Below are 25,385 nucleotides of genomic sequence, written 5' to 3'. Positions count from 1 at the left end.
ACCCTTGATAGAAAAATAAAATAAGCTTCCAGACCTTCTCCTCTCAACTCCAGCCACCCCGGCCTTCTCCTTTCCTTTCCTTTTCTATCCTTCCTCCTTCCACTCACGCCAGCCACACCCAAAGCCAACTGCAGCTGTCCCAATCTTTTCCTTCCCAGTCAAGCTCCTGCAAGCACTCTCAGGCAGTCCCCGCTACACTAAAGTTAGTTTATCTGAATTTTATGTGAAACCACCTGTTCTCATTTTATTTCTATTTCTATCTATTTCTAGATAGCTAATTCATATATACTAGTAACCTACAGTATACTGCAATGTATTTAGTTCAGTGAGTTCTGTAGTTTGACTTGTTCCTTACAAATTGATAATTTATAAACCAATGTAATGATCGTTATTGAATAAACCATGGTTTCCTGGTGACAGTGCATTGTGTGGGCAGATATACAGGTATGTGCTTTTAAGGACTAAAAGGGACCATGATTGATAGTTGTCTGAAAAAAATCTACTGCATAAGCCCCTTTGGAAACTGAGTTCATTCCTATTTCTTAAGGGAAGAATCACTCTTCAGCATAGAAGATTTGGATATTTCAATCTGGAAACTACTATATATTATGATACAATATTTTAAGCATACCCAGAATTCCTTTAGCTCACACTAAATAAACATAGCATGGAAAAAATTACCTGGTGACAAATTAGGCAGATGGGGAAGATGGGGAGGACATACCACATGATGGGATCTGTTTGGAAACAATCCATCTATCAGTTTGTTATCGGAAGGCATAGACATCCAGAGTCTATATGTGGGTGTTTGGCTTTTGTCAATTTTCCAAGGGCTATCCAAAGCTTGTTGGCTGGTTCTTTGGCTTGACAAATCATGTTCACTTCTGCTTTTTTGAGACCAAGTTGCAAAATCATTATCCATATTCATGCTGGAGATTGTAGTGAGAGAAGTTGTTAAAAAAGAATGACTCACAGTTATGGGTGGGAGACTTTGTGTTCTGACTGGTGGAAAGCCACTGCAATCTGGTGTATTGTTTTCTGAAATGAGATATTTCTTGACGTCTGCATTTCTTTTCTTAAGGTCAATAGCTTTCATATACTCCTTAGATGAGCCATCAAAGCTGGAATCCATTATGCAATCAAATGTGGTGATAATCTCATCTACTTCTGAGGTCTCTTCTCTCCGGGATCTGTCTCTTTTCTTCTCCTTCAAATTGACTTTACAATCTCCTTTTTTCTTTTTAGAGGAGAAAATTTGGTTAAGCATGCTGAATCTTCCTTCCTTCTTTGATAATTTATTGTTATGGGAGGAAATGTGATGAAGTAGCTCAGATCTTTAAAGAAAGAAAAGCAGATTGTATCAACACTGGGATTTTATTGTTAGGACCATAGATTAATATTTAGGGTTATTAGAAATGAAATTCCTTCTCCAGAGATCTTTAACGTCAGTATGTATATATGCATGTATATATGTGCGTGTGTGTGCATGTGTGTGTGTGTGGTGTATGTAGTATGAACTGGGCAGTATAACTGTTATAAAATCAATATCAATAACTTTCTTATAAAGTTCAGGATGATAAATTTACACTTATACTATTTACTGTATAAAAGCATCTGGAAACGCTTTAGAAAGTATAAAATAATTTATAGAAATAATATATTTTAAAAGACCTTATCAGGAAGGAGAGGTCATCAATTACCATTCCCCTTTATTATTCTGTTTTTTTTATTTGTTTTAAATGTCTACACACCACTTGCATTGGAAAAGCATAGATCAGTCAGTGTTCTGTATGTCACTTCAATAATATGTTTCCATGTACATATGTATGTATGTATGAATGTTGTAAAATCAATATGAATAAGTTTCTTATAAAGTTCATGATGATTAAACATACATTTATTACTACTTACTGTACAAAAGAAACATTGATACAGATTTTACAACATTCATACAAAAATACAGTAAGTACAACTGGAAGCACTTTACCAAGTATAACATAACGTATAGAAATACAATATTTTACAATATTTTAAAAGATGTTATCAGGAAAAAAGAAGTCATCAAAAGAAGTAACAAAATCGGAGGCAAATCTCTTTCATCTAATGTTCATAAAATGTGGGCAAATAAGTTTTCGGTATAAAGAGAATCTTGAATTGACTCAACAGCTAAGTAGCTACCAGATAAACATAATATTGTGATTCTGCATAGAGAATTACAACATTTTAATTGCATAGTGCCACATAATGCTTGCAAGGAATTCTTGTTTTAGCTTTTTTTAAAGTAACCTCATTCTAAGTAATATAGTTTAGCTAATTTAATTAATTAATTAATTAATTAGATTTATTTTGTGCCGAGGTGAGAGAAAACAATTGTTCCAAAGTCACTCTGTGAGTTCCCATGGCTGATGGCGAACGTGAACAATCCAGCATTTAAGCTCAGTTCCACACCGTTGAGCCTATGCAGTATTTTTCAAAAGTGGCTTAAATAGGAGGAGGAAAGTTTGTTAGATATATTCGCTGCCTTGAGTTATTTGTAAAAACAATAAAAATGGGATACAAATAAAATAAAATAAATATTTCCACTGTTGAATTTAACAGCCCAGGAAATAATGCTGATTATACTTATTAACTGGAGTAAGACACATTTAGTTTTCAGAAAATTAGAGAAAACTAATGCAATTTTTTTCTTGGATGATTGTATATCCAAATTAGACTGCTTACTTTCATTTGCACAAAATGACCAGAGTATACAAAGTGCATTGATTTTTTAATAGAACAGTTACATTATTGTGGTGGATTTCATCTAAAATAAATTTCTAGTCCAAATTTAAAATGAGTTATTAATCTCATTATGTTTAGCAAATTAAATCTGAACGTTCGTTAATGTGGACATGATAGCTTTCCAGAGAACTAGTTCTGATAGAGCATAAAGGTAGATATTTTCTAGCTGTCCCATTCAATTGCCAGTTAAATAAATTTTGCAAATCTTTTAAAGTCCTACTAAAAGCTGATATATCTATTTGATCAGGTACTGCAAGGGAAAAAAAAGGTTATATGTGTGCATGCATGTGTGTGTATACCAGCAAATATTGATTTATTGAAGTGCTTTTAATACTTTAAAAATGCTATCTTCTAAACTGCAATTTATTATATTTGTTCTGAACCTAATTTAAAATGTGCCCTAGACAGCTATGAAATATAATGATCAACTGATGACAGTTTCAAATTCCTAGTTAGAGTCATTGATTGTATACAGTATATGAGGATTTTTCAAACTGTTCTGCAGAATTTGATGTGGTTTCAGGTGGAGAATAAGGACTGTGGGTGGGGAAAAGCCAATTTTTTAGCACTGAAGCTTTCCATATTTTTTTAAACTAATAGGTTCTGTAGCATGAAAAAGTTTGGATATCTCTGCTATATTATACCTTGATATTCAAAGCTGTAAAACGTGGTGGTATCAACAGTGGAATACAGAATAGAAGAAGCAAACCAAGGATGTACTTAAAAAAGGATGTATAGTTTCCAATTTTCTGCACAAAGTATTTAACAGAACCTCTTCCCAAGATACAACAACAGGAAGTTCTGTTCATGAGTTATAGAATTTTCTTTCTGAAAGAAAATTCATTTGGGTCAGGCAGTAAAATATTTTGGTATAGCTATGATGGATTAAAATATAGCCTGGGATAGTCCACTTTGAATACAGAAATAGGAAAACATTTAATATGTACAGATATATTACATTGCATGGTAATTTGCAATGATCCTCAATGAAAAGCATAATCAGTCATCTGATAAATTGCAGAATGGTCATATTCAGCAATTGAATATATTCGTGCTCAGCAATATGCTCATATTCAGCAGTATGAATATGAAAAAAAATGCAGGATTTGGGTATGGCTAGTCTAGAGAAAAGAAGGACTAGGGCTGATATGATAGCAGTATCCCAGTATTTGAAGGGCTGCCACAAAGAAGACTGAGTCAACTTATTTTCTAAAGCATCAGGGCAAGAAACAATGGTTAGAAACTAATCAAGGAGAGAAGCAACTTGGAATTAAGGAGAAACTTCCTAACAGTGAGAACAATTAACCAGTGGAACACTTGCCTTTAGAAGTTGTGGGTGCTTCATCACTGGAAGTTTTTAAGAAGAGACTGGATAGCCATTTGTATAGTGGTATAGTGTCTCCTGCTTGAGCAGGAGGTTGGATTAGAAGATCTCCAACGTCCCTTCCAGCTCTATTCCAAATTGAAAAATTTGAATCTAGTTTATTATAAAGGAAAGACTCTACCTGTTTACTTGAGAGAGTAGTGCAATGCATGCTGTGTGTCCACAATAGATGGCATACGATAGGGGTGTATTCTCATTGATATCCCTGGGGCTGCTTTCTACCCCCAATTGTAGCAGAGTCTTAACACAGTCAGTTTTTCCTGCGGCTGCAGCCCAATGTAAAGGTGTCCTAATGAAAAAATAAGTAAAGAAAAATCCATACAGTAACGGGCAGTTTAAAGTCAGATTTAGGTAAGAAAATCGGTATTGTTTTCATGATATGCATGGTAGTTTTCGTGTCACCAGAATTCTTAAAGAGAGAATTCAAGGGGATTAATATTAGCCATAAACAGACTTGGCCCTACATGGGATTTAATTCATTCTTCCATTCTGCCAGGTCAGTTACTATATGGAACTTCTGATAGCTGTGATTAACTAACCCTTTCTTGATTTAAAGACAAAAAGATCTGTAGAAGTCTTTCATATATTTACATGGTCAGGGCTCAATTGTTTAAGCTTAAATTAATCCATTGAGTTGATTAAGTTCTTTCAAAGTTTGACCTTGGCGCATGGTATCAGTTCCTTTAAATGCACAGGCATGTCAGAGACAAATGGCAACAATAAGCTTACCACAACCTATAAAACAGGTTTTCTTGGCAGCAGTGAGGTCAAAATCTTTTTTAACAATTGGATGTGAATTGCCTCATTGTTTTTCTCTGATAGCCTCCATGTAGTTCTGATTTAAAAGAATTAAATTAAGCATTCTTTGAAACCTCAAGTTTAATACAACAAAACCAGTAGGATTTTGTATTAATATTAATATTTTACCACATATGCCAATACTTGAATTTTGAATTTCCAGTATGAACTGAGTGCAAATTCTCAATCTGATAATTTAAATAAAAATATTTCCTTTATTGTATCATAAACTATTCAGGGCTTGCAGTATTTTCCATCCAAGTGAATGGCCAGGCCTATACTAGCTTAGCTTCTCAGTTTCCAAATAATTCACACTACATATCTGAACTTTATTATTTTGAAAATCAAAAATTAAATTGTTCTACATTGTGTTGTCCAGGTATTCATCTTCTTCTTATATACAGAACACAAAAAACCCAAATTGTTTTTCTGTGATTTTTCATTTAAAAACACAGAAATAAAATTCACTATTGGTTTTAGTACTGCAATTCTTCAGTTGATAACAAGGGGGAAGTTCTAAAACAAGAATGCTAGAGCTAAAGATCACCTAGATCAGGGGTCCCTAACCCCCAGTCTGTTGACTAGTACCGTGCTGCGGCATGCCAGCAACTGGTCCGCACAAGCAAGGAAAGCCCATCCACAGGAGGCAGGCAGTACACAAAACCATGCTCCCTCCGGTCCATGGAAAAACCTCTCTCCACGTAACTGGTCCCTGGTGCCCAAAAGGTTGGGGACCTCTGACCTAGATAGATGCACTGCTCTGCAGCATTTTTCCTATTAAGGACCTCTTTTCCTTGGGGAGAAAGATTGCCCAGAAGGTAAAGCTAACACCCACAGGGAGTAGGACTAGAGCGAAAATTCAGTGGAGATAACCCCTTCCTTCTGAGAGGCTCATTTGTTCCCATTTTCACATTACTTTTCTATATTTTCTGACAATCAGCAGGATGCAGGAAAGGAAAACTTCCTCCCAACGTTTGAACTTAACAGGGTTCTTGGAAAGGGGCTGCCAGTTGCTCACCATATTTTAGACCATGTTTACAAGCCCTTCCCATTCCCTGTAATCCCAGTTTTGCAAGAGAAACCTCCTACTTTATCTGACTTAATATGTCATGGGTAATAGGTGCATTCATTAAAAACATGTGACTAGCTGATGACAGACTAGAGGTCCCACTGAATACTGTAGTTGCTGTTTAACAAAGAGAAGGCCAAGGAGAAACACTTTCATTAGGACCCTTGTTGCATTCAAAGGCAGTCAACCCTCTTTCAACTATGGCAAGCAAAGCCCCAGACAGCTCTTCTCTTTGTTTCCATGGCTACCTGTCATCCACATCCAGCGCCTGCAGGTTGCATTCTGGGATTTTAGCCAGCTCACTAATAACACCACTGTATCCTGCAGCAGCTGCAACATGAATGCAAGTCTTCCCATTCTCATCATCGAAGTTTATTATTGATGGGCCTTGATGGTGGTTCAGGATAATAGAACAGAGGATCCGGTTTCCACTCTGAAAACCAATTATAGAGAATATGTTATTTATCAACATTGTTAAGCACAAATTCTAGATCTATAAGCATTTTTGACCTCCTTATCCCAAAAAGTACTCATGCTGCTTTATTTACAAATGTTCTGTTAGGGCTATCCAAACTGAATTATTACTCATTAAGTTCTTGGTTTTTAACCAGCTCAATAATTTGTTTAATTTAAATCAGACTTTGACTGCAACCATATTATTTTTCTAAAAATGCCTTTGGGCCCTGACATAACACCAGAGGAATATTACCTTGAAAATTAGCTAAGAACTTCAGAGATGGCAGTGGCACCAGACATTTCTTTTTCTAGTGCTGGATCCTAATTTATTAATAACATTTTAAAAATGGGGAAAGGGAGGTTAGTGCCTTTGTTAGCTTCCCTAGGCCATCTGGAACACTAGTGTGCTAACATTTGCCTGATAACACCATGCTGTAATGTCATTTCAGAATATGAAAAAAGACCCAAGATTGTAATTTGGTAATTTGATTCTCAGATATAGTGGTTTTAAGCAAAGCCATATTTAGGTTCTTTTCTTTTTGTAACCAGAAGCCAGCATTTTTACATTTCTTGAATTTAAACAGCCTTATAGTAATGCAATTATTACAAAGGGGAACCACCTTTTTTGCATGCTAAAGTTAGCTTTAAGGATATGAATATAACTGATCTTGAAATACTTTCACAATTTTTTGTAAAAAAAAATATGTAATGATGACTTGTTTTTCTACTGTACCCTACAGTGCCATTCCCAGTGTGAGGGGTATGAGACACAGCTGGATTAATCATTGCTTATATTCCTCCCGTAGATTTGGTCAGGTTTCAGATGCTGCTGTGACTAGAATTATAGTCCTTTCCCCTTTCAAGATGCAATATAGGGCCACTACATGGTTAGCAATTATTCCATACCTGAACTGCCCAGTGAAGGGCTGTTTTAAAATCTTTGTCCACCAAAGTTGGATCTGATCCTTTATGCAGTAATGTCTGAACATGCTGAGGTTGATTGTGGAATGCAGCCCAGTGGAGTGATGTCATTCCCTGAAAATCACAACAAAATTGTTAGATCTTTAGGTAGCATATGCTTTTTGTAGAGCAATATTTCAATTTTGAAGATATGTGGACTTGAACTCCCAGAATCCCCAGCCAACATAGGTTGAGAAACACTGCTCTGGAAGGTAGGATTGGTCATAAATTGAGCAACCAACCAACGATGATGTTGACCACTAGCCGCTTCACATGACAGCCAGGGTAACCTTACCACAAGGTCACATAAGACCTATAAAAGCAAAAGAGAACTGAAACAAGACACTTCAACCGAAGTTCTCCTGGTGATGTTACCTAGTCTGGTGATGAAACATCGGAAATGAAACAGCAAGCTTGGAGAACAAACCACCACCAACATCTACCATCTACAAATATTTTCCACCATTTCTAATTGGGCATAAAGAAAAAGTGTTTCTTATCTAGAATAAAATAGATACATCCTAATAATAATATGCTATCTTATATACTGTAGAATAAGATAGCAAAACAATGGAAAATTCCTTGCCTTGGCATAGAAGTTACTTTGTGAAAAATTGTTCCATTTTTCTATTCTTTTAAATACCTCTAGTAGGGTAAAGATAAAAGTATGCACAGTAGAGTTTCTCATACTTCTGTAGTTACTCTGACTTCAGCACGCTATAGTTTTCACACTATGGTTTCCATGTTTCCTGCTTAAAAATGGTAGGAAACTGCTATCAGTTTTTAGCAATTACAGTCAGAAGATTCAATTTTCTAGAAAAAGATACACCGTCTAAAGAGTTGCTCTTTCCTCCATCTCTCCCACTGCCACCATTTCTTTTGCACTGCTGTCATTCATTTACCTATCAAATTCTGCTTATGAGGAACTGAAAGGCATACTGCAAATTGCAAACAGGGCAGCTTGCTGGCTTTTTTGCCTTCATGATGCATTTCGGTGCAGAAAATAATGCTAAATAGTATGAGTTGATTTTAGATCTTTTAGCATGAATCACTGTCTCGGGGACCACAATGTGGAATATATTTGGGTGGAGATTTGATTGCTTACCTCATTATCCTGATGATTAATTTCACTTAGATCTGACTGCTGAAGCAAGACAGATAAAAGTCTATGGAGAACAAAATTATATTCAATACATTAGAGGTAGTCCTCGATTTACTATCAATTTTTTAACAACCGCACAAAGTTACAATGATCCTGAAAAAAGTAATTTGCAAACTGTCTTCACACTTACAACTGTCATAATTTCCCGCAGTCATGTGATCAAAATTTGGGTGACATGTATTATGACATTTGCAACATTCTAGGGGCATGTAATTGCCATTTACAGCTTCTCAGGTAGTAAGTCAATGGGGGAAGCTGGATTCACTTAAATACCATGTGATTCACTTAACAACTGCCGGAGACACTTAACTATGGCAAAAAAGGTTGTAATGTTGGGTGCATCTTACTTAATGACTGCACTGCATAACAACAGATGTTCCCGTCCCAATTGTGATCCTAAGTCAAAGACTCTCTATGTAATACATTATAATCCAATACATCATAAACAAAAGTTCCCTGAGGATGGGCTCCAGCAAGAGTCCAAAAGCTGGGAAGACTAACCCTTTGGTCCTGGTGATCGACGCAGATTGGATACTGTGTCATAAACAAAATTCAATAGCATTTAAATAGTCTTCTTTTGGTCTTTTTTTTTGCCACTTACGGTTCTAGAATCAATGGGACCGCATAGATCAGGGATCCCCAACCCGCCGCATGCCAGCAACCAGTCCACAAGCAAACAAGCAAAGCCCTATCCACAGGATGCAGGCAGCATGTGAAACCATGCCCCGTTCGGTCCACAGTAAACCTTTCTTCATGGAACTGGTCTATGGTGCCCAAAAGGTTGGGGACCACTGACATAGATGATAAGAATAACTTTTTAAAGCAAGATATCTGAATTTACATAAGACTGTTTTCAATTTAATGGCTCAAGGAATAGTTTCATTGCAAGCTTTCCCTTATTTATTTTTTATTATCCTAAAGGCTAACACATTTATTATTGCATAAGCTTTCATAGCTTACATTCACTATATTAGGTATCTAAAATATGCTGAATTATACAAGTATTTATGTGTTCTTATATTTCTATGTGTTCATGGCCATCCAATAAAACTGCACCGATCTGTTTAGACTTAGATGCTAGGTGACCGTGTCTTGAGGCAGTGACTAAGATCCATCTTGCTATCTAAGGTAAGTGGGAATCTATGAGTCCAAAGGAAGTGGACAAGAGTTCTCTGAGACATTGGCTGTATCACCTGTAGTCTGAACCTCTGTCCCTCTGAATTATGAAAGCTCCAGGGAGATGACTGTGGGCTGGGTGAGGGCAGTGATAAATGCATCCTTGAGAGAAAGACTATGCCTGCCTGCCTTGAAAATAGTGGTTGTGCACAGCCTCCTCAGGAATAGCAATAGCAATAGTACTTAGACTTATATACCGCTTCACAATGCTTTACAACTCTCTCTAAGTGGTTTACAGGGTCAGCATATTGCCCCCAACAATTTGGGTCCTCATTTTACCAACCTCAGAAGGATGGAGGGATGAGTCAACCGTGAGCCAGTGAGAATCGAACTGCCGAACTGTTGGCAGCTGGCAGTCAGCAGAAGTAGCCTGCAGTATTGCACTGTAACCACTGCGCCACCACGGCTCTGAAGCTGTAAATCTAGACGTTCTAGATTCTGATAATTATTGACCAGTCTCCAACTTTCTCTTTCTGGACAAGAATTTTTATCAATAATAAAATCAACCATCTGCAAAGAAAACACCACCTTGTTCAAACTGTTCTTAACTGTTAGTTGCCCACAGTCATGTATATGAGATAGGCAGCTATATAAATAAAATAAATAAATAAATAACATTTTAAGATGCGAGTAAAAAAAAATAAATCTCCCACTTCAAGTCTGCTTTAATTTACAGAAGCTGAGAGAGGCCAAATACGATTTCTAATGCAGGTTATAGGTTTTCTGTCTTCTTTATGGATCTCTAGGATTATATAAAACAAAATAAGCAAAGTAACTATCAATTAATATATTTACTTCAACTGCAGTATTACAGTTGTCAAAGGTCAGTGTTTCTTGACATTTAATCTGGATGTCTTAGGGCTGATTTTTAAAAATTGTTATTGGTATGATTGCTATCAATATCATTATCAGTGTTATCACTGGCAATCTGTTCTTGTTATTGCCTTCTGCAGTCAGATTTCCACTTGTTATGGTCAGGTTGAGCAAAGATAAAGAGAAAAACAAATATATAGTTTGAAGAACGGTGGCACTTCAACAGTACCTTCCAGTAAGAGAGTGATCGTATTCAGAAGAACTAATTTTGTTGACTTGGGTTGATAGAAAATGGAGTGAGCAGCTGGCATACTTCCGTTCTGACCAAAGGTTTACCTGTTACCATGGGGATTGTAGAAATTTTATTTTGCAGGGATCCCAGTGTTCTGCTGTTAAAGCAAATTACGATTTCTTTTCTAAATATCACTGGTTCATTTTCTGTGGACTTTTTATTTAATAATAGTGCTATTGTGATTGTGTTGAAAACTTCAAAGTGCACTGTTCAACTGATATAGAAAGAAAAATGGAGATGGCAGGAAATTAACAAAATGCCGATGACTAAGAAAAACTGAGATGTAGGTGCAAATACTGAATTAAGCATCATGTATGGCTGCACATTCAATTTTCATCAGTTCATCTATCTTCTATCAAATGCTTCTTCTAAATTTTTATTTTTGGGATATCTCTCAAAATTTGATGTATACGTATGTAAAATATAACTGTACAGATTTAATTTAAGTTGTAATGTGCACAGAATAAAACAAATAATACCAGGCAAATGGCACATATTTGTCAGTAACAGCTACATCTTTTGCTCTTAATCATGTTTGCTGGAGCTGAAGAGAGTTCAGGTCCAAAAGATCTGGATGGTATCAAGTTTTTATCTCTGGTTCATACTATTATTCCTTACCTACTTCAGGAAAATCAGTAAATGATTATTAATTATAAATGAATTTGATTTTGGTTTTTGCTTTATGTATACATAAATTCACTGAATGATTGGACTTGTGCACTTTACAATGATTGATTACATACCATCAAGTCACTATCAAGTCTTAGTGACCAGCCAGATAGATTTCCTCTATGACAATCTGTCTCTAACTGGTCCTTCAGATCTTCCAGTGGTGCACCCTTTGCTACTGTAATAGTTGACCCACCTTGCTGTGAGTGGTTATCTTCTTCTCTTTCCTTCCACCTTTCTCAGTATTAGGGCCTTCTCTAGAAAACCAGTTCTTTGTATAATGTGTCCAAAGTGTGATAATTCAACTTTGGTCATTTTTGTAGGCAAGTTATTCCACTGATTAATTGTTCTAACTGTTAGGAAATTTCTCCTTAGTTCTAGTCTGCTTCTCTCCTTGATTAGTTTTCATCCATTGCTTCTTGTCCTGCCTTCAGGTGCTTTGGAGAATAGGTTGATCCTCTCTTCTTTGTGGCAGCCTCTTAGATATTGGAATTGCTATTATGTCACCCCTAGACCTTTTTTCGTTAAATTAGATATACCCAATTCCAGCAACAATTTTTCATATGTTTTAGCGCCAATCCCCTAATCATCATTGTTGCTCTTCTTTGCAGAGTCTCACCATCTTTTTTATATTGTGGCAACCAAAACTGGATGCAATATTCCAAATGTGGTCTTATCAAGTCATTATAAAGTGCTATTAATACTTCACATGTTATTGATTCTATTCCTTTGTTAATGCAGTCTGGAACAGCATTGGCTTTTTTGGCAGCTGCAGCATCTGCTGGCTCATATTTAAGTGATTGTCCACTTGGACTCCAAGATCTAGCTCACAGTTATTACTGTTGAGCCTGGTACCCCTTATTCTATACTTGTGCATTTGGTTTTTCTTTCCTAAATATAGAACCTTACTTTGCTCATCATGACATGACAGAAAATTTAGTTTGGTTAGATAGGATCCTTCTGTATCTTGAGCCTATCTTCTGGGATGTTGGCTATTCCTGCCAGCTTGGTGTCATCTGCAAATTTGATGAGTTCCCCTTCTCTCTCTTTGTCTAAATCATTGAAGAGGATATTGAAGAGTACCGGGCTTAAGACAGAACATTGGGATATCCCGGGGCATATTTCCTTCCCTGTAGATGCAGTTGCATTAAAGACCACACGTTGGGTGCAATTGGTCAACCAGTTATGAATCTATCTGGTGGTGATGCTGTCTAACACACATTTTTCTATCTTGTCAGGTAGTAGGTTGTGGTCTACTTTATCAAATGTCTTACTGAAGTCCAAATAAGTTATACTCACAACACTTTATCTGTCTCTGTTTCTCTCTTTATACTTATCTTTCTTTAGTTGGAGAAGATAAGGTATTTAAAGTGTATTTGTATTTGTGTTTTTGCAAGAACCATCTGACTTGTGCATATAGGCAGTATGTTGATGCTGGTTGCACACGTTGCAGATGCAAATCCCACCCATTGGAGTAACAGCCGAAATAAAATGGGGGTTACACATAGATGTCTGTTGGCCATACCCTGATTAACAGCCTTACAGATTTCTTGAACAAAAAGGGAGGAAGGATATATGCCTGGGATCTATTGCTCCAAACCCTTAGTACATTAACAGCATGATAGCTATGAAATTCTGCAATTCTTTATCTGTTTAACTGATAGCACAGGATGCTTAAGACTAATAAAAAACATAATGACAAACATTTTGATTGGGTAGAATCTAGTGGAATTCTCATCTTAGTCTACTGTATGGATTGCCTAGGGGAGGTGATGTTACTCTTGCAATACAAGAACTAAACTTATTAGGGAACGCTATTAAAAAAATATCTCTGAGTAGTTTCAAGAAGGATACCTGACATTAGGGTCAGCAGTGGCAGCATGTAGGGGTAATCTTCCATTTTTATCTGGGATGTTCTGCCTGGCTCCATTTCTTAGCAGGCTAACACAACCCTCAAGCCATCCCTGAAAATAGAACAAAGTTTCATTTACTCAGAAAATCCTGGGAACTGAGTAAAGGTTCTGCACTGAATTCCCACCCTTCTTCCCCAAATTAGTGGGCACATTCATGTTACCCCATGGCCAGTGTGGTACTACACACAGCAAGTTAACTAATACATCGTCTAGTGTTAGATAACCCCAAAAACCAAAGCCATATCCTGTTTACTGGATTATTGTCATCAATGTCGGATAAATAACCCTAAATACCACTGTGGTGACTGACTGGCTGATCCTTCTTATATTTTGTTCATTATTGTTTTTACTGTAGGATTAAAAATAAATCCTATACAATCTGATTGCAGTAAGTTGGGAGAGGCTTTGTCCCTTTCTTTCCAGGTAGATTTATTTAACTGGTCTACAGAAGAATATTTTTGGGTTACTGGAGTATTGAGAGGATAGTTTTAGACATTTCAGTCTCTAGGTAGAGTGTTGGTAGAAATTATCTGAATTACTTCTGCACTCCACCCAAGAGATAGAAACGGAATATATAATTCCAGTGAAGCTCCATCATTAAAATAATACATTATACATATTTTGAGAAACTGTTGAATATATTTCTCTCTGTTTTTGTTTCTCACAATTCCTCTCATAGAAGAGGCAATTAAATTAATATATACTGAGCTAAAATTGAGCAAGATTTTCTAGGTCTCATTTAACCAGTAATGTCTTTTGTTAGGCCTAACTACTGGCTCTAATAAAGAATATTCATTTCTCTATTTCAGCTCAACACTTCCCTAAAACAATGTGTAAGACAAGGAAATTCTGTACCAGATAGGTTGCCAAAGATAAACTAGTGCGCCCTCGGGCATCTTGGCTGTTAATATTGGCTCCCATCTTTAGCAACAATTTCACTGTATCAAGTTGGCGCCCTGAAATGGCATGCATCAAAGGGGTAGAGCCTTGAAAAGAAAAAAAATGACATAAACATGAAACATTTTCACAGTACAAAAAGTATTGTGCAGTCACCTTGTCCAATGTCTACATCTGGGGTTCCGTTTCAACATGTGTTTGCTGGGATTTAGCTAGTGAAGTTATTTCTATTCCTCTTTATATATGAACAATTAGCCAACTTCAATGCAACCATAGCTGTGCCCACATAAATGCCAAAGAGGCAAAGATAAGAGAGGGTCTTAGAATACAGTGTCTTCTGACCTTTATTTCAATTGATATAACAAGCACTTCCTTTTTTAAAGAGGATTAGTATTGATAAAAGATCTCATCCAGAAACTCCAACCTCAGTTATTACTGGATTAATTTTATTATAATGCTGTTTTCAAATCTCCCTTGCAGTTTTTCAATTTTACTCCAACTCCAATTTACTTTACCTTTACTCCAATCTTTTGATTAAAGGAGATCCAGTTTCAACTCCATATTTTCACATTCAACCATAGAAATTCATGGAGTGACTTGATTCAACCTAACCTACTTCAGAGGGCTGTTTTGAGAGATTAAGTGAAGAAGGGAGTTCCATATATGCCACACTGAATCCTCAAAGGAAAGTGGGATACATATTGAATGAACAGTTAAATATTAAATAAGTTAAGTAAACCACAGTTTAGCATATGTGAACTTGGTTTATGCATCTGGAATTCAGATGCAAACTAAGGACTGTCAGAGAATTTGGCTTTAGTTCTTGATTGGAATCCCTACTGTCTTACTCTTCATATTGATAAGACAGTAGTCATTGATTAAAACAAATTACATAGGCTGTATGAACTCATATATCATATATACAGGATAGTCCTAAATTAATGGCCATAATTGGGACCAGAGTGTTCATTGTTAAGCAAGGTAATAATTCAGTGAGATGTGCTTGATTTTACCATCTTTTTTGCCACAGTTGTTGAATCACTGCAGTTTTTAAGCAAATCACACGGTCGTTAAGTGAATCTGGCTTCCCCCTTGATTGCTTGTTGGAAACTGGCTGGAAGAGTTGCAAATAGCAATCACATGATGCTACCACCGTCATAGATACTTACTGGTTGCCAAGTGCCTGAATTTTGATCATGTGATCATGGGGATGCTACAGCAGTCTTACGTGCGAGGACCAGTTGTAAGACACTTTTTTTTGTGCCATTGTAACTTCATGTAGTTGCTAAACAAATAGTTGCAAGATGAGGACTCCCAACAATCTGGGTCCTCATTTTATCGATCTCAGAAGGATAGAAGACTGAGTCAACCTTGAGCTGGTGAGACTCTAACTGCTGAACTGCTGGGAGCCAGCATTCAGCAGAAATAGCTGCAGTACTGCATTCTAAACAGTGTGCAACCTTGGATAAGAAGGAAGCATTGTTTTATGTTAGTTCTTCTCTTCAATCTTAGGCTGACTCCTGATGCTTGAGAAGGGGTAGGTCTAGCTCCAAGATTCTGTTTTATAGAGTTCTCGAGGTTCAACACTCTTCCCACTGCTAGTTAAAGTCTACTAGCAGTAGATTACTGGCCCCTTGGTGGGAATATTCATTAGCACATAGAATCTGGCATACCATTTGCTGTTTCTCTGAAGAGTGAATGATGGCTGTTATATTTCCTCTCTACAATCTCATAAACCATCTATTTGTGCTGGACAACATATTCCTTTTTATCTTTTGCTGATTGATATGCCAATCTTTGCCCATAAGGATTGCTGCTTAAAAATTGTACGGAGAGCAAACAGAACAAATCAACAGCAAAACTTTGAAATGTGAGGCACAGTTATGTTTATGTTCTTCTAATTGCTTTCTGTTTCAGGAAGGGCTTTTAAAAATGCTGACAAATCTCATACAGCAGGATTTTGTGGGCAAGAAGAATTACTTATTCCAGTGCTTAGATTTTTGAACTGTCTTAGAAAAGGGGAAGTAATAAACTTGTTTGCTTCCCCTTTTTTAACTTCAATTTTTTTTGTGTATTACATGTCCCCCGTAAATACTAGGCAATTCCATATTGTGTCCCAGAAGCTCAAAAAGACTCGGGTATGCACAGGGTGTGGTTAAAAGAAAAAAAAAACTAGTCAAGATAACAGTTGCAATGTTGCAATCAAAACTACTGTTTTTAATGGGTGCTATATATGTGACACACATAAAAAACAAGTGTAGCTTCAGTTTCCCATTTTCTGCTTTTCTTAAATGACCTCAAATTGGTGATGTGAAAAAAGAGACAATCTTCCACTTTCTCCTTTTTTCTTCCTAAATTATTTTTTGAATCAACAAGGCCCAGATATTTATTTATTTACTTCTTACTGGACAGTTGCTTCACCTGTTAATAAGTATAACATTTGGCTTGCCACAAAACTGATAGGTATCTTTTCCTCATTAGTCTTTTGGCCACCTTAACTGATTAGTGTTTTTCAGCAAGCTGTGATTTAGTTGTATTTGACCTCCAAACTGGATATTTTCTGCCCCATGAAACAGGCCACCTTAAAAACAGAAGTGTGAACTCAGACCTAACATGTCTGAACAATTCCTCAATCTCAAATGCCTCAAACACTCTGAAAATCTTGGCTCCACACACTTGCATGAAATTGTATATCCCCACTTTGCCCACTGTGGCTACAATGTTTAGTGTAATTACATATTTTTATATTTTCATTTGGAATTATTGAAATTAAATATCATTAGATGTAAATATTATACGTTAGGCATAAAGTATGCCAAATGCTTTCTACCTGTTTTATAATATGCTCATTGTCAATTTTTACCCCATTAGCTTTGGGTAATCAAAAACATTTTTGTATTTGCTCTCTGAAAGCAGCTGATGCAAACTAAATGCTTCCTAGCATTTATTATGTCTATTACTGCTGGTGCAGTTCCTGCTTTGGTCAAAGCCTATGCTCTCCCTTAATAACAATAGACCAGAAGTGTCAAACTGCCAGCCCGCGGACCAGATGTATCATAGGGAAACCGCGCTCACCCCATTGCCGGCAATGGCAAAAATGTCATGACACGTCACGTGATGTTGCGAGTTTGACACCCCTGGATTAGACTAATCAGGAATAGAGTTATTTGTGATGTCACATGCTCGCAGTTTGACAGATATCATTGCTATCACTATTACTATGTAATCACAGGTGAACATACTCTACAAGTGAGCAACCAATCAGAATGGACCACCACATTTGTGATGCAAAATATAGATAAATAAGTTCCTGAACTAGAGTTCCTAGGGGTTCTGAAAGAATGCATAGCTACTCCTATATTTTTTCAAGAATGGGGAGCCATTGCAGCATGGTGGAATCAGTGGGATCTAGATTGTGGAGCTCACTGGGTGATTTTGAGTCAAATCCTTTCTCTGAATCTAAGCGAACAACCTGTGGTTGTGCTGTTAAAGACAAGCTATACATGTCTAGGTGCAAGCTATCATCAAACCTTTGGTTCCCCCCCTCTTCCCCAGAGTTGTAGAGAAAACTTACTATGTGCAGCTGCAGTAAATATGTCAACCTGTCTAACATATGGTCTTTTGCTTGGCTTTCAGGATATATGATTCTGATGAACCCTTGTTATTTCACATATTTCAGACACTTATGATTTCACATCTGTTGTACCGATGACACATTTTACTAGACAGAAATACAGTAAATGAGTGTGCAATGAAGCTATAAATAAAAGTGTTTAAAAAACCCCCATCACTTTTCTTCGGTAAGATAGAAGATAATCATACCAAAACTGGTGTTACAACGATAAAACCATAGGAATTAGTTACCTTACCCTCACTATCACAGCATTCTAATATTGAAGGATCTTCACAGATGACAGCAGTTAAAGTATTAATGTCTCCATTAGCTGCTGCTTGATACACCAGAGTTAGGTCAATTTCTTCTGCTGAATCACCTGTGAAAATTAATGTTTGTGTTAGAATGAAGAATCCTGCCTCTTGGAAAGAAGGAAATAACCATGTTTAATAGTGAAACAAGAAGATCCAACTTTGAAGATCTGTGGAACCAAATAATCTTTATGGATTCTCCTTCCTCTTTCTTCTCACTACTGTTGACACAACTTACTTCTGAGTATAGGAAACCATACTGCATGACCTAAATATGGGAGAGAAGGGGATTTCTAAATGAAAAGGTACCTTAGCATCATTTATAGTGTAAAACAGGAAATCTAACTTAGCACTCTATGTTGTAGTAAAGTCTGAACCAATCTGGAATCTCCTGCTGTTCCACAAACAGAAATATTTCAGGTTCTGCCTGTTTCTTTCAGAAAAATCTCATTTTTATCCAAAGTCTGGTTGGCTAAACAGGTTTTTTTTAATTAAATCTTTGTGTCTGTTGTCTTTTTGAGCTGTTTTACTGGTCTTTGAAAAAGAAGAAGCTTAGAGAGTTAGAAGGACAGTAAACAATGGTTCGTTCCTTCTGAGGTTTTTACTTGAGATATCTGCAAATTCTATAGCAGTTGCATAGGGGAAACCCACAACAAGATTGCTAAACTCAAATTTAGGACAATCCTTTTTAGAACAAAGTGGAAGGTATGCTTTCCTTGCAGTTAAATCAAAAGGTAACCTAGCAACTAATGTTGTTTCATTTTAGAGAAAACTAATCATATGTACTGTGGTCTTTGAACAGTATTCATATTCACAGTGTACTGTGTGATTATCTCTTTTCCAATTGAAAGATAAGAACCATGGAAAAGAAAAGAACTGGACTATACAATTGGTAGCATTCACTGAATATACATTTTCAGGATGGTATCTGCAAAGGATATTTTGCTTGTGCAAAGCAGCTCCATGCACATTGGTGCTTTATACCAGAGGTCCCCAACCTTTTGGGCACCAGGCACTGGTTCCGTGGAGGGAGATTTTTCCGTGGACCGGAGGGGGCATGGTTTCATGTACTGCCTGCATCCTGCAGATGGGGCTTTGCTTGTTTGTGTGGTCCGGTTTCTGGCATGCTGCAGTCCAGTGCCGGTCCATGGACCAGGAATTGGGGACCCCTGCCTTATACGATTGGAATACTGTGTGATAGCAATTTATAGTTATGATTGCAGGGAACATCTTATGTACGTTGGCTTCTCTCACTTTGTTTACACTTTAAAAACATAATCAATGAGATGGAACCTCATGGCATAGCATAGAACAGACATGTCAAACTTGCGACATCATGTGACATTGCGCAACGTATCGGGACGGTTTTGCCGGCAATGGGGTGGGTGCGGCTTCTGGATGATGCGTCCGGCCTGTGGGCCGGCAGTTTGACACCCCTGGCATAGAACAGTGATCACTGAATAGAACAGAAGATACCCAAGTCCATATTCTGAGGCTCCTTTCTTCAGCCACTTTAACAATTGCAGATGCCTATGACATGGAACATAAACTCGTTCACAGCTAAAGCAAGACCGCCTCCTACCAAACACCTCCCTTCGACCAGTCCGCTCCCACAGAGAGGGCCAACTTAGGGTGCCGTTGGCCAGACAATGCCGGCTGGCGACCCCCAGGGGGAGAGCCTTCTCTGTGGCAGCTCCTGCCCTCTGGAATGACCTACCCCCCGACCTACGTACAGTTGCGGACCTGCGCCTTTTTCGCCGAGCCCTGAAGGCTCATCTATTCCGTGCGGCCGGCCTGGCGTAGTTTGATTATGTTTTAGTGGTGGTTTTGTTGGGGTATTTTTAGAGCAGGCCTGTTATTTAATTTGATTTTAGACAGAAATTTGTGTATATTTATCGTGGTTTTTATTATTGCCTGTTCACCGCCCTGAGTCCCGTAAGGGAGATAGGGTGGTATATAAATTCAATCAATCAATCAATCAATCAATCAATCAATCAATAAATAAAAAAAGGGATGTTGTGTAATTTCCACTGCTTTTTCTATGGATCGATATTATCCATTCTTTAAAACCAGATTTGAACCGGATAGAGGATACTTAAATAGATTTGCCTTTGAATGAAGGCAAATATATGTGTCCCAGGATAATGTTGCAGGATACAATCTGGGTTGGTCACCAGGACGAGAGGTTTTGGACTCGTGCTGAAGCCTATCTTTAGGGAACTTCTGTCTAGCAGAATAGATTGTTTTTCTTTACAGTGGACTGCATAGTCAACCTATTTCTTTGGAAATTTGTATGAAAACATTACCTATATTTGCTGCTTCAGCATCATGAACATACTCTAATTAGCTTCTATCCCTTCAATTACTGGCAGGAGCTTTCATTACTCAGGCACCAAGGGCATGCTTGCACACAAATGCCCAGCTAGGCCCGGCTCTGTAACTTTAGGCAACAAGTGGCAATTTATTCCATCTGCAGAAATGATGGAATTATACAGGAATTTATTATAGCTCACTGCTGCTGTTAGTGGACTTTATTTATTCCTTATTTTAATTAATGCAGCTCAAAATAATTTCCCAAATAGTTTTATTTTAGTGTACTTCACAATGGAAATGATAATGACACATTGTATAATGCCATGAAATCAATGCCACCTTTTAATGACCATATGGATGGATAGTCCCCCAGAATGTCCATGTATCTTTATCCTGTTTTTCTTCCCATAATACAATTCTGGCTAGTCTAACAGTCCAAAAGAAAAAGGGTGCTAGCAGAAATCTAATAGGAGGGTCTTTGAAAATCTCTCTTTTAAAAAAGGGGGAGGGCAGGATATACCAAGTAACCATTATCCTTTATATTAACACTAGTTATTGGCCTTTTAAAAATAGATACGAAGGCTAGCAGAATCACAGGTAAAACATGGGATTGTTTTGAACAGGATATATATTCCCTATGAAAAACATGTCCTTTGTGCATTATAGGGAAAGGGGAGCAGGAATATCTAACAGTTATCTGATGTGACCAGCATTAACATTTAGCATTCTTGGACACCTACGAAGATCTGCGTCACCAGAAATCACTGTCAATGACAGTTTTAACCTTCTCACTTTCTCAAAGATCTGATATTTATATTTTCCATAATGACTTGGAATTTCCTCCAAGAAAAGTATAGCTCATGGTTTTAATCTGTTGACACTCTATTCAAAGCATTATTGTTACTCTTCTTTGCAACTCTGCTAGTAAGTCTACCAGGTCCTCTAAGAGGGGTCTATGGCAATGCCTTTCTCCAATGCCTTTCTGTTCTTGTTGTTCTTGTGCATAAGAAGTCCAGAGAACTCACTCAATATGTGCATAATGGTAAGGAATCTGGATTGTATAAGTAGTCTTTCACATTTTGCATGCATTGGGGGGCGGGGGAGGTTTAATATGAATGTATGAAAATCAGATGCATAAGATCTTAACTGCTATCCACACCCCCACTCTGCCATTCCGTTATTCATATACTGTAACTTCAGACATGGAGCTTCAGGATTGCTTTTGGTAAGGCTGAGCATTTAAATGGAACATGAAAATATATTGCCTCAGTAATATAAATGGTTATATTTCAAACTGTATGTTTCTTAGGTAGATATAAGCCACTGGGAACCTTAGGAAGTGAATGGCATAAAAGCCATAGAAAAAGCAAACAATAAAAATAAAGTAGGAGTGATGTTTGGTGCAATAAAATTTATGCAAACTGCATGGCCATCACATATTTTTATTTTGTACAAATTAATTTTGTTGTATGTAATATGCAAGTATTGGTGAATCATGAAAAAAGCACCAGCGTAAAACAATGCAATGAAGAAAACATTGAAGTCAGTGATGGACAGCAGAACAATGGATTGTAAAAAAGATTGGGTTCTCTAATTTGCCTTTCTCTTTGAATACCCAAGACAGAAAATTTATGCTTAAAAACCACTACAGTAATATTTACAGATGTTAATCCATGTGTCCAATTCTATTATATGAAGTTTTTGTTGAATAGTTTGAGGAAATAATATCATTGGCCCAAGAATCTTGTTTCCACATTTCAATGGTGTAGCAGTTGCTTTTGATTATTCAGGGAGAGTATTGGGTCACACTCTGCCTATGGTCTTCTTTGCTGTGAATGGGGATTCTCATCTTTCTGAAATTCGGAATAGAGAAATCCTTACCATGTTTGTCAATTCCCTTTTAATAAGTGACTGTCTGTATCTGGAGATGGAGTCTTAGACGGCAAAGATTGTAATCTATGTAAATTACCTTGGTGTGCTTCAGTGATTCATACGCACACTTGCTCTCTTACTCTTAACCAAGTCCAAAACCTTGCATGAAATTGCCCTTTGGACTGAATTAAATGGAGAAGCCTTGGAATTGAAGGATCCCTGATGGCTCATATTAGCAATTAAATTAATGGAGTCTACAAGAAGTAGCACCGAAAACAACAATATAGATAACAAAAACAAAAAATGTTGAAATGCCAGGGGGAAGTATAAAGATAGTTAAGGCAATATCAATCTGTAATGTTATTTCACAGTAGAAATCTAATCCTTTAATTAATTACATAAAAAGTTAGATAAGAAATAGAATTGAACATATAGTATAAAGATCTTAAACATAAAATTGAGACAAAATTATCACCTCCCACCCCCAAGAGATCATTATTACATCCACCTTAATTGTTCCAGAAAAAAAAGTATGTTTATTTTAAGACTCGGCAAATTTAATTATGCATTTTAACACAAACATTCCCAAACACCTAATTTAAATAATTCTTCAAAGAAAATAATGACTCCAGCCACACATTTTTCTATTACTTTCATTTTGTAGTTTCATAATCATTTATTTCGATCCGGAAACACAATTCTTTACTAATGACAAAACATAGGACGCAGGTTTTGAATGGCACAGAAAATCATTGATCAAAGATAAGAACAAATGGCAGGCACTGCCAGCTTTCCTCCCCTCCTCCAACAATACACCTGTTTCAATTAACAATTTAGGCAGCAGATATAAATGACTGTTTTCAAAACAGACTGCAGAAAGAACCTGCTTTAAAAATCAACAAGTTCAGAAAATCAAATTGGACAATTTAACTTAAAATTCACGTTACCCCAGATTTTCCCTATACAACGTAGAGCTTTTTGTACTGTGTTCATGAAATACAACTATAGGATAGGAGAAATATATTCAGTGAATGAATCTTAGAATGAGAAAACAACTATCTTACCTTTCTGATGATCAAACACTGATGAAGTGCTAAAATCCATGACTGATTCTGAAATCCTTACAGCTAGAGCCTACATTTTGTTAGTAAACAATGCATGTCTAGCAATTGCTGTCACCTGTCTCCTTTGATTTACGGTAAATCTGCCTTCTTAAAAAAAGACAAAGAATGGGATTCTTATCCTCCGCTGCCAATAGATCCAATGGAAAACAAGCCTTGCAAATAGATTAATGCGTTACAGTTTTCATGGGGGAAAAAAGCATTTTTACTCCTTTGCTTAGGTAGGGATCTGCTGGTAGTGCAGCATCAGCTCTCAAAACGCTGTACTTAAACTGCAATCTCTGGATGAATGAGAATCCACAATATCAGACAGAGCATGTGCAAAGCTTGCAACGCTATTTAAATACTAATGGGATTATTTCAGACATAATAAGATATGTGTGGTGGTGGTAAAAAGAGTAAAACCCTCTCTGAAGATTGGAAACATATGTCCACTGCTCATTATTACATAGTTTACTCCAGGAACAGACAATCTTTTACAGGATGAACAAGTATTTGTTTTTTTTATTGTTTTGTAGGGAGTGGGGGAAGTTTATTCAGAGAAGGCTACAGCAAGCAAGGGGTGATGTTGTGAAATTGGCTAGGTTGTGTCATGTAAATGGATGGGGATGGGACAATCCACCTAGCAAGAAATACAGAAGCACTGCAATGCTACAAACAGTAGTGAATAGCTGCTTCCTCCCAGGAGCTATGGAACCAGACTTCATATATATGTTGATCTGAGATTGTGAGGGTAGAGAGGGTTGATCTGAGGTTGTGAGGATAGAGAGGGTGGCACAAATTCCATGGGGCTTCCAAGAGCCATGGAACTAAAAACTTGCTTTCTTTTCTAGTGGAAGCATTTGAAGACTGTTACAAGCTTCTCTCATGGATCTGATGCCAAATTTGGTAGTTCCTTCTATAAATTATGTAAAGGTAAAGAAGTCCCTGTGGATTTTACTCTGCTATTTGTTGTCATCTATAGGTGGCAATGCCCATTTCCATTTCAAGGCAATTGAGCCAGTGTTGTCTGAAGCATTTCTGCTGTCATGTGGCCAGCATGACGTCATGGAGCGCTATTACCTTCTCACCAAAATGGTACCTAATTATCTATTTGCATTTGCATGCTTTTGAACTGCTAGTTTGGCAGAAGCTGGGGCAAGAATGGGAACTCACCCCGTCATGTGGCGCTTGGGTCTTGAACTTGAGTTGCTGGCTTTGCAGTCGACAATCCCAGTATCTTAACTAATGAGCCACCGTGCCACCCTCTGTAAATTAAGGGGTTTACAATAAAGAGAAAACAAGATTTTTTTACTTAGCGACAGTAATGTCAATTCTGCTAGGTAGACTAGGAAATTGACTCAGTAGGAGGGCTAAAACAACTTTACTGAGATTGGCTGTATTAACGGAATCTTGTAAGTCTGATTCTGCTCTACTTTCTCCTTTTTTTTTTTTTTTTCAACAAAATTTTTATTGGTTTTTTTTTACATGGTGGCAAGGCCATCAATTAATCAAAACAAAATCATATTTATACAATTCAAATTATTTCAATATAATTAACTCAATTATACATATAACTAATCTATTATTATTTTAATATATCCTATTTCCCCTTAAGTCAATACTAATAACTCTATTCCTATACTCCTCCCACCCCCATCCCCACCTAACCCCCCCGGACTTCCCAGAACTGATTACAGGATTAAACATTCATCTTCCCAAGTTTATATAAAACTACCCATTATAAACTAATCTATTATAAACATACTTTAACTCATAAAAAAAAATGCTCAAATATAAGCTAAT

General features: G+C 37.0%; 1 protein-coding gene across 1 annotated transcript in view; it reads right to left on the bottom strand.

Moving 5' to 3' along the window:
• Nucleotides 1-23,586, bottom strand: part of ANKRD55 (ankyrin repeat domain 55) — a 34,081-nt gene extending 10,495 nt beyond the window's left edge. The window contains exons 1-9 of the mRNA XM_029285126.1: nt 23,544-23,586; nt 18,240-18,362; nt 14,329-14,459; nt 13,415-13,524; nt 8,554-8,614; nt 7,395-7,523; nt 6,281-6,465; nt 4,287-4,454; nt 682-1,334 (exon numbers count right to left, since the gene is read on the bottom strand). Coding sequence (XP_029140959.1) covers nt 682-1,334; nt 4,287-4,454; nt 6,281-6,465; nt 7,395-7,523; nt 8,554-8,614; nt 13,415-13,524; nt 14,329-14,459; nt 18,240-18,362; nt 23,544-23,583 — 1,600 coding nt within the window. The 5' untranslated portion in view covers nt 23,584-23,586. The remainder of the gene's footprint in view (nt 1-681; nt 1,335-4,286; nt 4,455-6,280; nt 6,466-7,394; nt 7,524-8,553; nt 8,615-13,414; nt 13,525-14,328; nt 14,460-18,239; nt 18,363-23,543) is intronic.
• Nucleotides 23,587-25,385: the final 1,799 nt, after the last annotated feature.

The sequence above is a fragment of the Protobothrops mucrosquamatus genome, unplaced genomic scaffold (genome assembly GCF_001527695.2).
Source record: "Protobothrops mucrosquamatus isolate PMUCROS unplaced genomic scaffold, P.Mucros_1.0 scaffold1322, whole genome shotgun sequence".
In the NCBI taxonomy this organism is placed as follows: Eukaryota; Metazoa; Chordata; class Lepidosauria; order Squamata; family Viperidae; genus Protobothrops; species Protobothrops mucrosquamatus.
This window is presented reverse-complemented; position numbering and strand designations above follow the sequence as displayed.